The sequence below is a fragment of the Salmo trutta genome, chromosome 30, assembly GCF_901001165.1.
Source record: "Salmo trutta chromosome 30, fSalTru1.1, whole genome shotgun sequence".
Classification (NCBI taxonomy): domain Eukaryota; kingdom Metazoa; phylum Chordata; class Actinopteri; order Salmoniformes; family Salmonidae; genus Salmo; species Salmo trutta.
The window spans coordinates 9,051,067-9,063,098 of record NC_042986.1 but is presented as its reverse complement, the minus strand read 5'-3'; the positions used below and the strand labels follow the sequence as shown (position 1 = coordinate 9,063,098).

The 12,032-nt window shown below is 44.5% G+C and overlaps 2 protein-coding genes across 8 annotated transcripts in view; one reads left to right on the top strand and one right to left on the bottom strand.

Annotated features, from left to right (window-relative positions):
• Window positions 1-6,189, top strand: part of LOC115167856 (low-density lipoprotein receptor-related protein 1) — a 137,256-nt gene extending 131,067 nt beyond the window's left edge. For both annotated transcript variants that reach the window (XM_029722542.1, XM_029722541.1), the window contains exons 87-90: window positions 1,966-2,039; window positions 2,169-2,262; window positions 3,600-3,744; window positions 4,013-6,189. In XM_029722542.1, coding sequence (XP_029578402.1) covers window positions 1,966-2,039; window positions 2,169-2,262; window positions 3,600-3,744; window positions 4,013-4,162 — 463 coding nt within the window. In that variant the 3' untranslated portion in view covers window positions 4,163-6,189. The remainder of the gene's footprint in view (window positions 1-1,965; window positions 2,040-2,168; window positions 2,263-3,599; window positions 3,745-4,012) is intronic.
• Window positions 6,190-7,206: 1,017 nt separating this feature from the next.
• The window catches only part of LOC115167857 (formin-like protein 3), a 46,143-nt gene continuing 41,317 nt past the window's right edge, over window positions 7,207-12,032 (bottom strand). For 3 of the 6 annotated variants that reach the window (XM_029722544.1, XM_029722549.1, XM_029722548.1), the window contains 2 exons: window positions 11,564-11,685; window positions 8,181-8,289 (listed from right to left, as the gene is read on the bottom strand). In XM_029722544.1, coding sequence (XP_029578404.1) covers window positions 11,594-11,685 — 92 coding nt within the window. In that variant the 3' untranslated portion in view covers window positions 8,181-8,289; window positions 11,564-11,593. Of the gene's footprint in view, window positions 8,290-9,473; window positions 9,522-11,549; window positions 11,686-12,032 lie in introns of all 6 variants that reach the window. The other 3 variants (XM_029722545.1, XM_029722547.1, XM_029722546.1) reach the window with 3 other exon arrangements.

Below are 12,032 nucleotides of genomic sequence, written 5' to 3'. Positions count from 1 at the left end.
GTATTTAGGCGTCTCTGTAACCTGTGTGACGTGTATTTAGGCGTCTCTCTGTAACCTGTGTGACGTGTATTTAGGCGTCTCTCTGTAACCCGTGTGACGTGTATTTAGGCGTCTCTCTGTAACCTGTGTGACGTGTATTTAGGCGTCTCTCTGTAACCTGTGTGACGTGTATTTAGGCGTCTCTCTGTAACCTGTGTGAAGTGTATTTAGGCGTCTCTCTGTAACCTGTGTGACGTGTATTTAGGCGTATCTCTGTAACCTGTGTGACGTGTATTTAGGCGTATCTCTGTAACCTGTGTGACGTGTATTTAGGCGTCTCTCTGTAACCTGTGTGACGTGTATTTAGGTGTCTTTGTAACCTGTGTGACGTGTATTTAGGTGTCTCTGTAACCTGTGTGACGTGTATTTAGGCGTCTCTCTGTAACCTGTGTGACGTGTATTTAGGCGTCTCTCTGTAACCTGTGTGACGTGTATTTAGGCGTCTCTCTGTAACCTGTGTGACGTGTATTTAGGCGTCTCTCTGTAACCTGTGTGACGTGTATTTAGGTGTCTCTCTGTAACCTGTGTGACGTGTATTTAGGCGTCTCTCTGTAACCTGTGTGACGTGTATTTAGGTGTCTCTCTGTAACCTGTGTGACGTGTATTTAGGCGTCTCTCTGTAACCTGTGTGACGTGTATTTAGGCGTCTCGCTGTAACCTGTGTGACGTGTATTTAGGTGTCTCGCTGTAACCTGTGTGACGTGTATTTAGGTGTCTCTCTGTAACCTGTGTGACGTGTATTTAGGTGTCTCTCTGTAACCTGTGTGACGTGTATTTAGGCGTCTCTCTGTAACCTGTGTGACGTGTATTTAGGCGTCTCTCTGTAACCCGTGTGACGTGTATTTAGGCGTTTCTCTGTAACCTGTGTGACGTGTATTTAGGCGTCTCTCTGTAACCTGTGTGACGTGTATTTAGGCGTCTCTCTGTAACCTGTGTGACGTGTATTTAGGCGTCTCTCTGTAACCTGTGTAAAGTGTATTTGGGCGTCTCTCTGTAACCTGTGTGACGTGTATTTAGGCGTCTCTCTGTAACCTGTGTGACGTGTATTTAGGTGTCTCTCTGTAACCTGTGTGACGTATTTAGGCGTCTCTCTGTAACCTGTGTGACGTGTATTTAGGTGTCTTTGTAACCTGTGTGACGTGTATTTAGGTGTCTCTCTGTAACCTGTGTGACGTGTATTTAGGTGTCTCGCTGTAACCTGTGTGACGTGTATTTAGGTGTCTCTCTGTAACCTGTGTGACGTGTATTTAGGCGTCTCTCTGTAACCTGTGTGACGTGTATTTAGGCGTCTCTCTGTAACCTGTGTGACGTGTATTTAGGCGTCTCTCTGTAACCTGTGTGACGTGTATTTAGGGTGTCTCTCTGTAACCTGTGTGACGTGTATTTAGGCGTCTCTCTGTAACCTGTGTGACGTGTATTTAGGCGTCTCTCTGTAACCTGTGTGACGTGTATTTAGGTGTCTCTGTAACCTGTGTGACGTGTATTTAGGTGTCTCTCTGTAACCTGTGACGTGTATTTAGGTGTCTCTCTGTAACCTGTGTGACGTGTATTTAGGCGTCTCTCTGTAACCTGTGTGACGTGTATTTAGGCGTCTCTCTGTAACCTGTGTGATGTGTATTTAGGCGTCTCTCTGTAACCTGTGTGATGTGTATTTAGGTGTCTCTCTGTAACCTGTGACGTGTATTTAGGCGTCTCTCTGTAACCTGTGTGACGTGTATTTAGGCGTCTCTCTGTAACCTGTGTGACGTGTATTTAGGTGTCTCTGTAACCTGTGTGACGTGTATTTAGGCGTCTCTCTGTAACCTGTGTGACGTGTATTTAGGTGTCTCTGTAACCTGTGTGACGTGTATTTAGGCGTCTCTCTGTAACCTGTGTGACGTATTTATTTAGGTGTCTCTCTGTAACCTGTGTGACGTATTTATTTAGGTGTCCTATAGAATGGAGTGGGTATCGATGTGAAGTCATTGCCTCGCCTGTGGATTCTCCTGTCTCCAGTGGAAGTATGTTACTTTAGTCTCTCTAGTGTCAGTGAAACACATGTTATAACTACAGACTATAACGCATGATTCTAACACAATACATGTTATAACCTGTCCGTCTCATTGGTGTCCGTGTTGCTCTCTCTGCAGGTTCTTCCTCCATCGTCATCCCAGTGCTGCTGCTGTTGTTACTGGTGCTGCTGGTCGTTGGCGCCATCTTGTGGTACAAGAGGAGAATGCGTGGGTGAGTAGAGGAGATCAGGTGTTCCCAAACTCTTTCACTCAGTCCCCCCTTCCAGCATTGGGGGAACATCCTGCCTCCACGTCTTTCTATGGGCACAAGCACTGTTCACGACACAAACTGTTCACGACCCTTTTGTTGGCCGATACTTTTTTGTTTGTTGTTGCAGGTTTTAAATCATATTTCCTGCAATTGTACACATTTTGTCATGAGGTGCAGAGAAAATATAGCGTTTTTTTTAAGCAAATGTTCTAGCAATTCTGTACATTTTTCCATTTCTAATGTGTATGCTTGTGGTATTTGAGTGACTCCTCAAATATTACAACAAAATCTATGGGCTAAAGAAACCTAGCTTAATAAACGTTAGCTGGGATGGGCTAGTTGATCTGCACATTTCCGACAAGTTATAAATAGCTCTCTAAGGTCTGCAATGACTGACATGACAAGAGGATTCTACCAGTATGTTCTACTAACTGAGTCGTCGTCGTCCCCCATTTTTTTTGGTGGGGGGGGACTACTGAAGTAGACAACCATTGTGTTGAGACTGGGTGTGAGGGCTCCCACTCATTCGGTCAAACTCGAATCTCTTTTCCACCTTTCATCTGTACCTCCCACCATCACGCTCCCTCTTTATCTCTCTCTTCTCGCTCTCTTCTCGCTCTCTTCTCTCTCTATCTCTCTCTTTCTAGGTCTGTATGGCCGGGCAAACGCTCCCGACGTTCTCGGTAACTTAATAGGGTCATGTCTATCACCTGTCTCGCCCCCCCCCCAGATCCTCCTCCATCTCCCCAATGCCTCATCTAAGCCACCATCTTGTCTGTCGGCCCAGTGACAGTCCTCCATTTTGCTCGTCTCGCTGTAGTAGAGTCGGTCTGTCTGTCCCTGCCTCCTCTCTTGTTCAGGACAGGGTTTCCCCACCCAGGGACGCAGGGGTGTATTGACAGATAGATTGACTGGTTCTTCCTTACCCACCCATACCTTTCCCTATCTACGTGTGTAAATACATGTCTATCAGTGATGCTTCTGTGCCTGCATTGTGGCAGTGGAACATTTGCGTTGTAGAAAATCCAGCATTCACCAGGATAGACGCTGGATGTGTCCAAATGGCTTTTGAAAAAAGCTCATTTGTTTTGTCAATTTCCCGTGATTCTGTGCTGCCTTGACTGTGTGGGAGCGTTTTCCTGTACTGTACATGTAGCTGGTGTGGCATGTTGGATTTCTCTCCTGTCAGTGGCTTGATTCAAGGCTCTCGGTACTTTCAGCGTGTGCTCCTGTGTTGTGGCTACGTCTCCGCTACTGTTAGTGTTGACAAGAAACAAACTCGCTGTGTGTGTCCACAGTGCCAAGGGCTTCCAGCACCACAGGATGACCAACGGGGCCATGAACGTGGAAATAGGAAACCCAGCCTATAAGATCTACGAAGGGGAGCCGGACGATGATGCAGGGGAACTCCTGGATTCGGACTTCGCTTTAGATCCAGACAAGGTAACACCCACGTTCCCTAATCGTCACACGTGACCCATCTTAAATAGGTAACACTTGTTTTAACACTCAGGTTAGTCGTTTTGATACTTGTTTTTTTAACACTGCAGCACTTAACTCGTAGGAGTGAATTTGGCATTGACACCATTTAAAACCTTTTTCTGCACTCCATGATACTCTGCCTCTAGACTACCTGGATGGCAATGAAACCTAATTTAGGTCCCTTGTATGCTCTTTGTCCAAACATTATTTCTGCGTTCCCTCCCTGCAGCCCACCAACTTCACCAACCCGGTGTACGCCACCCTGTACATGGGAGCCCACAACAGCCGCAACTCCTTAGCTAGTACTGACGAGAAGAAAGAGTTACTGTCACAGGTGGACGACGGGGAGGACGAGGACGTGAGTGACCCGCTGGCCTAGGGGTCAGAGGTCAGGCATGACCGAGCCAAGTCTAGACCACGCCCGCAAAGAGACAAACGCTGATCTTATGCCTTTTTACCAATCGAGAAAAGAAAAGCAACAAAACCAGAAAAGAAAGCGAGAACACTGTATAAAATGAAGGAGTACTTTTGTATGTGATTGCAGTATTATATTTTGTTCTTTTGACAAAAAAGAGAAGAAAAAAAAAGAAAATTCCTCTGGTCAGAAAAAGGAAGAACCATTTTGTAGACAGATTTATTCATTCAACTCTCTCTCGTTTTAAAATGTTGCTCGCCTCCATCCTCCCTCGCTACTCTCCCTCCCCCCTTCATCCATCTAGCCACTACCTCTGTGCAAAGGTGTGGAGCAAAACAAACAGCAGTGGAACAATTTTCAGTTTTTATTTTTGTATGAATTGTATAGGGGGAAAAAAACATTGTTCCATTTCAGAGAAGTGCTTGTTGTTTGTGAAAGATGTGGAGAAAAGGGGGGGGGGGGGGGGGGCGCAAGTTCAATACTCAGTCAGTTCCGAATGCCAATTGATGCTGGTTTGGTCTACGCTGTGGGTGCAGAGTGAGACCATGGTTGATGAAACGAAAAGAGTTCTGGAACAGTAGTACTGGAACCAGAACCAGAACTGCACATGTCCACATGGCAGTCAGTCAGCGTCACACATACGAATGTCCATTCAGTTGAGTGATTGTCTTTTACCTCCTTGCACAGACTAAAAGTGAAATATATTTACACACGCGTATATATATATATATATATAACCCTATTAACAAAGTGTCTTGACAATATACCCAGGAATACAAAACATCAAATAACATATAGCAGTCTGTCTGTACTATGTTTTACCACCTTTTTCTGTTTTGATCTTGAAGAAATGAACGGCTGATTTTTGGTTAATGAGTGAAAGTCAGTGGGTTAATGGAGTGTGTAATGTGTTGGAGGAATATGATTGTATTGAAGCAGACATTCCAGGATGACAATTCCGAGGAAGTAACTGAGGATGTCTTTGGGTTACGAGATGACATGTTTTGGGGGTAACACCGAATGTGTTTTGGGGGGGGGTCTTGATGTGACCGGTGATACATATTGGGGCCCCAGAGGGTTCATGGACCAGTTCAGTGACTGTTTATTCCAGTATCAACTGTAACGTTCATCCTGGAAATAGGCAGTTTGGCACCAAGAATGCCTCTGTGAATACCTGCCAATGCTGAAACAAACCATTGTATAACAACAAGCTGAACATGCTTTTGTCTTTGTCGGTGATAGTAAACATACTTTCAGGAGAGACCCGTTGTTTTTATGGTACTTCAGTGGGAATTTATAACAACAATGCTGTGTTTTTGTTTTGAATGTATGTAATAATTCCGTTATGCCTATGTAATTTCGGTTTCTGCTCATTGTAAGTGCATTCCTCGGGAGGTTCGGACTATTAGCCTCCTGATTAGCGTCCCCTGTTGATTCCCCCTCTGCCTTGCTGCTAACGCTAGCTAGCCGTCTGTCTGTCGGCTCGTCTGTCTGTCGGCTCGTCTGTCCGTCTGTCGGCTCGTCCGTCTAACCATCTGTCGGCCAGCCCTGTCTGCCTGCCTGTTTTGTATGTCCGATAGGTCTGTCTGTCTGTCTGCCTGCCTGTCTGTCATTGGTCCAGGCTCAGTCTCAGCCAATCACGCGCTGCTGAACATGCTGCTTGGAGGTGATCAGCCATAACTGCCATACTATATTACAGATTACACTGCATGCAAATCACAACACACACACATATACAAACCCTATAGCAAACTGTTCTAGCTTAACCATCACTTTTATTAACAGTATGCACTATCATTTGGATTTTAATAACATTTCTGCTCTGTTACATTTTTATTTGAATAATGTAAATTAGGAACAATCGGTTTTAATTTTGACAGAAACACTTCAGCAAAACAACCCCACACATGGATTGTTGTTGCTCTGTTTCGGTTAGTTATGATTTTATTTCTTTTTGATATCAGAAATTAAATGGATTTTTATAGTAGAAATGCATTGTGGATCTGACTTTCATTTGGTGTGAAAAATGAGTGAGCGAGCAAGAAGGGAGAGGGAGAGAGCAAGAGAAAGGAGACCGAGAGTGAGAGACAGCAGAGATTTTCAATTGTGAGTCACATTGTCATTTTGTTTATTAAGGGGGGGGGGGGGGGGGGGGGGGGGGGGGGGGGGGGTCATCTTTTGGACAACACATCAAATATAAGGCACTATTTCATTTCATCCTTACGACAGAAAAGCACAATGTAAATGCATGTAAAAAATATCTGCTATAGAAGTAGTGTCTCATACAACATTAAGGCAATGTAAGTAGTGTAAATATGCACTGTCCCTTTTGTGGAAATGTTATATTGAAACACAGATTGTAAATCTGAGTGCACAATCATTGTGCTTGCTTGATGGCTATTAAGGGGGAAATTGTTCATCATTACAATTCTAAAACCTGACGCAAAGAGAGCATAAAGAACATGGTTAGACTCATAGCAATACATTCTTTATCTACCGACAAATGCACGACCGTATTGAGGGAAACGCTGGATGTCTTGGCTTAATCGGACTGACCTCAAAAGGGCTCTATTCCACCCGTGTCTCGGAAGTTCAGCGTGATTTGAAGTTTAAAGGCAAAGTTCCGGCGTTTGCGCCGACTGCATTCACTGTAAACGCTGCATATGTCGGCTCAGTCGGAAATGACCTTTGACATTTCTATCCCCCAATCTGTAACGCTCCAGCGATCCAGTTTTTGAATAGAGCACGAAATGTCAACCGCTCTATAAGGCGGATTGGAATGAATCCCGCCCTAAGTGGTAAGACTGAAGTGGTGATTGGACTGTAGGTCATAAAGATAAAAGTAATAGAAAATACATGGAATGTTTTTACCCACTCATCAAATGATTTCAAAGACACTTGGCCTAAACTAATTTAGATTACAGTGCTGAGAAGCAAACCTTTAAATACTGTATAGTGATTAAAGCTGGAATTCTGATTCCAAACCATTGCATATGATTCTTTTTAGGTTTTTTTTGTTTTTAAAGGTAATGTTATCAAACAAATGCAATAAAAAATAAAATATTTAACATCTAAAGATACAAATTATAGCTGAGTCACAGAAATAATACTGTCTAAACAAAAAGGCACTTATTCGTTCTCAAAATAAGACATGAGAGCAGAGGAAGTTTGGTTTGGCTAGCTTGTACAGAAACATCTCCAAAGATTAAAGGTCTCTAACGATAATCTTCAATCCTTCTTTAATCTGTAGACAGAGACCTTCTGTGATGGCAAAACCCTGGGCCATATTCATTAGGGCACACAACCTAAAGCGTTTTGCCACGGAAAACAAAAATAAGCGTTTCTTATTGGTCAAGTCCAGCTAGTCCCTCCCTGTTTCAGTCTGTTATCTTTCGTTTTGGGTCCTTATGAAAACAGCCCTGTTCTCTTTGAAGTGGAAATCCCAGCAGTAGAGTCAACACATGCTGTCATTTTATACAACCGACCGACTGTCTCCCATCCTCGACTTGCACGGAGGAAATCCACATTCATGGAAATAAGATCCAAGTTGGCAGGAGGCACTTGAGGTTCCATGTCCACATTATGCAGTTGCAGTGTCCTTCCTTCCTGCTTGTGTGAGGCGAGCCACACCTTTAAAGGGCTCAACTCACCATACTCTTCTTCTTTGGACTCTCTCTGCCCAGTCCTGTTCTTAATGCCAACACTGGCAATCGCTGTAGTCCTCTATTTTCTGTGTGTGTGCCTTCGTGCATGCGGTGTGTGTTTGCAGTGGGAGATGGGGTAGGCTAACCCACCTGATGTCTGTGGTTATACCTGCTTGTTGAGAGATCGTGTCCATATAGGATCTCCATAAATAAATAAATACCCCCGTAAAACTTGGGCCATTGGTTCGGTCCGGTCCGGCTTTCAGTCTCTGATCTGCAGGGAGATGCAGCCTCGGGTGGGTGAGACCACCGGGACACAGGTGGGGAAGGGGGGAGGTTATAAAGCGAATGGGGGGTAAATGAGGAGGAACGAGTGGTTTGTTTAGGGTCTCTTCCAGCCGCTCCGGATCAGCGCGTCATGCCGCAGGAAAGGCTGGCTGCGGAGATCTGTGAGTGGGTGAGGGAGGGGGAGAGAGGGGTCACTCAGGTTAACAGGGAAGTCAAACTGCTCCAGTGGCGTCATGCTCATGTTTGAGGTTGTTGATGAAGGAACTTCAAATAGAGTGCCAATTATGTTTCACATTTTCCAATTTTACTTATATGTTGTCAAATGGGTAGCCAATTGAAAGTGGATATCCGTTAACCAATAAGAGAGTGATGCCTTGCATTGTCAACTTAAAACTGACAGAGAAATATGGATCTGTCAATCCAAAGCTATGGGGGTATAGTTATTCAAATAAATCACAATCTCAACAACCTAACTAGGGAACAAAATAATAATCAAACGTTAAAATAATATCACAGTTGTGGCAGTCAACGAGCTCTGTGAGATACTATGCTAAAGACACTAAATATGTATCATGTAGCCCTTTATAATGGAGTGTTCAAATAGTTTTACCAATGTTTCTGTATATTTTTCTGTGTTTGTGTATATATATATATATATATATATATCCTTTTGTCAGAATATGATGGTGTTTGTGTGGATGCGCAGGGTGCTCAACAGAGCTCGTTGACCATTGAGCTGCTCAGCACACCGCAAGTCACGGTTAACAGGGCAAAACAGGACGTTGAGACATGACATCAACAGGTGACAGACTGGTGAGTGGTGGATGGACAGAACACTGGACACAGCATGCAACATGGAAGAAAGAGGTGAGTGAGGTGGTGATGGAGGGACCTGAGTAGAATGGTGGATGAAATAGTCTTATCTTGAGAGGTATACTGTTTGACTTGCCTAGTTAAATAAAGGTTAAATATAATACATGAATAAAAATGGAAACGAGACCGGATACGTGCTCTTCTGCTGGCTCTTTGGGAAAGGGAGTTGGTCTGTTTGAAATGCTGAGGGGGTTGTAAACCGCTATATAAATCTCAAAGCAATGTAGGCTCAGCTGCATGTTTCTTACTGTTCTACAGTAAAGCATATCTGACTGTTGTAAAGCATAGCATATCTTACTGCAGTGCAGTAAAGCAGGTCTTGCTGTTATAATGAATCTGAAGCGCTGGGTTGGCTCAAGCAGCTGACATGACTGTAGCAGCACCATATACTGTGTAGCTAGCAGCACAGAGGGGCCACAGTACAAGCAGGGCCAAAGCAGACAGGCCAGGCTTCAGGCTACCTTCCTTACCCTGCAGCGTTTAGGAGTGGCATATACTGTTATTTATCTTCTGTTCAGCTGTTCAGAGGGGTAGAATGAAGGAAAAAAAGAGTGATGGTTGAGGAAAGGTTGTTACCAGGTTAGAGAGAAACCAAACCAACCACATTAGTTAGTTTCATGGAACAACAAGGCATTGTTTGGTTAACAAGAGGTTTTATAGCCAAACTTCTTAATACTGTATTTTTTTTAGTTAAATACATCTCAGAAAGTATAAAACCTGAAAGAACTGATATCTTATACATAATGTAGCTTTCCATACTCATGCTATTATGATACAGTAAATGCAACTTGATTATATGATTATATTTCATACTACTTACTATACTGAACAAAAATATAAATGCAACATGTAAAGTGTTGGTCCCATGTTTCATGAGCTGAAATAAAAGATCCCAGAAATGTTCCATACGCACAAAAAGCGTATTTCTCTCATATTTTGTGCACAAATTTGTTTACATCCCTGTAATTGAGCATTTCTCATTTGCCAAGATAATCCATCCACCTGACAGGTGTGGGATATCAAGAAGCCGATTAAACGGCATGATCATTACACAGGTGAACCTTGTGCTGGGGGCAATAAAAGGCCACTAAAATGTGCAGTTTTGTCACAACACAATGCCACAGATGTTTCAAGAGTTGAGGGAGCATGCAATTGGCATGCTGACTGCAGGAATGTCCACCGGAGCTGTTGCCAGAAAATGTAATGTTAATTTCTCTACCAGAATGTCGTTTTAGAGAATTTGGCAGTACGTCAAATCGGCCTCATAACTGCAGCCCATATGTATCCACGCCAGCCCAGGACCTCAACATCCTGCTTCTTCACCTGCGGGATCATCTGAGACCAGCCACCCGGACAGCAGATGAAACTGTGGGTTTGCACAACTGAAGAATTTCTGCACAAACTGTCTCCGGGAAGCTCCTCTGCGTGCTCGTCGTCCTCACCAGGGTCTTGACTTGACTGCAGTTTGGCATCATAAGCGACTTCAGTGGGCAAATGCTCACCTTTGATGGACAATGGCACGCTGGAGAAGTGTGCTCTTCACAGATTAATCCCAGTTTCAATTGTACCGGGCAGAAGGCAGACAGCGTGTGGACGAGAGGTTTGCTGACGTCAATGTTGTGAACACAGTTCCCTATTGTGGTGGGGTTATGGTATGGGCAGGCATAAGTTACAGACAAATGCACAGAGATACCGTGACGAGATCTTGAGGCCCATTGTCGTGCCATTCATCCGCCGCCATCACCTCATCCGCCCCCATGTCACAAGGATCTGGACACAATTCCTGGAAGCTGAAAATATCCCAGTTCTTCCATGGCCTGCGTACTCACCAGACATATCACCCATTGAGCATGTTTGGGATGCTCTGGATCGACGTGTACGTCAGCGTGTTCCAGTTCCAGCCAATATCCAGCAACTTCGCACAGCCATTGAAGAGGAGTGGGACAACATTCCACAGGCCACAATCAACAGCCTGATCTACTCGATGTGAAGGAGACGTGTGGCGCTGCATGAGGCAAACGGTGGTCACACCAGATACTGACTGGTTTTCTGATCCACGCCCACACCTTTTTTTTTAAGGTATCTGTGACCAACCAATGCATCTCTGTATTCCCAGTCATGTGACATCTACAGATTAGGACATAATTCATTTATTTCAACTGACTGATTTCCTTATATGAACTGTAACTCAGAAAAATTGTTGCATGTTGCGTTTTTTATATTTTTGTTCAGTGTAAATAATCATATATTCCCATTGTAACATTAGCCTGTGGTTCAGTAGGAATATCTAAATATCAGGTTCAGTCATTCAGAGGTTTGGCTGTCTGACTTCTATCCTGTTAATTCAGGTAGAAGTCCTTTGAGGTAGACAGAAGACACACTTGCCACCAATAAGAGTCAAAGGCCGGGATTCAAGCAAACCGCAGACTGGCCTAAATTAGTAAAGGGGGGAGAGTAATCTTAGGGAGTGACGAGGTGGTCATGCTGCATGCAGAGTGGTCAGGCAAGGGAGTGGGGCGGGGGGGGGGGTAACGAGGAGAGGACACCTGTTCTGGACAACCTTGGCATTAGGGGGGAGGAACTGTAGGGGCTAGCAGTTGGAGTCGTCACAGAGCTGTGCCTCACAGAAGAACCGTGAGCTTCGTTTAGCAGTACGGGCTGTGAAGGGGACGCTCTTCAGCACTGAGGGGGGAGGAGGGGAGAAAACGTCACACCTGAGACAGAGGAACCTGTACTGTTACTGTACTGTTGTACACCCCCCCCCCCCCCCCCCCCCCCCCCCATCTTCCGTCAGCTTGGTACAGTCTAGAACGGCACTGGCACTCCTCAAGCTGCTGCAACTGTACCCAAACTGTTATCTGTATATACAGTATACCAGCTCTCTCTATGCCAAACCCCACTGTATTGGAGTACTAGAGGACCAGACTACACTAATGTGAGTCTTCCAGCCCTCAAGGTCTTTGGGTGCGTCTGAAATGCACCATATTCCCTATGTAGTGCACTACTTTTGACCAGTAGTGCACTACAGG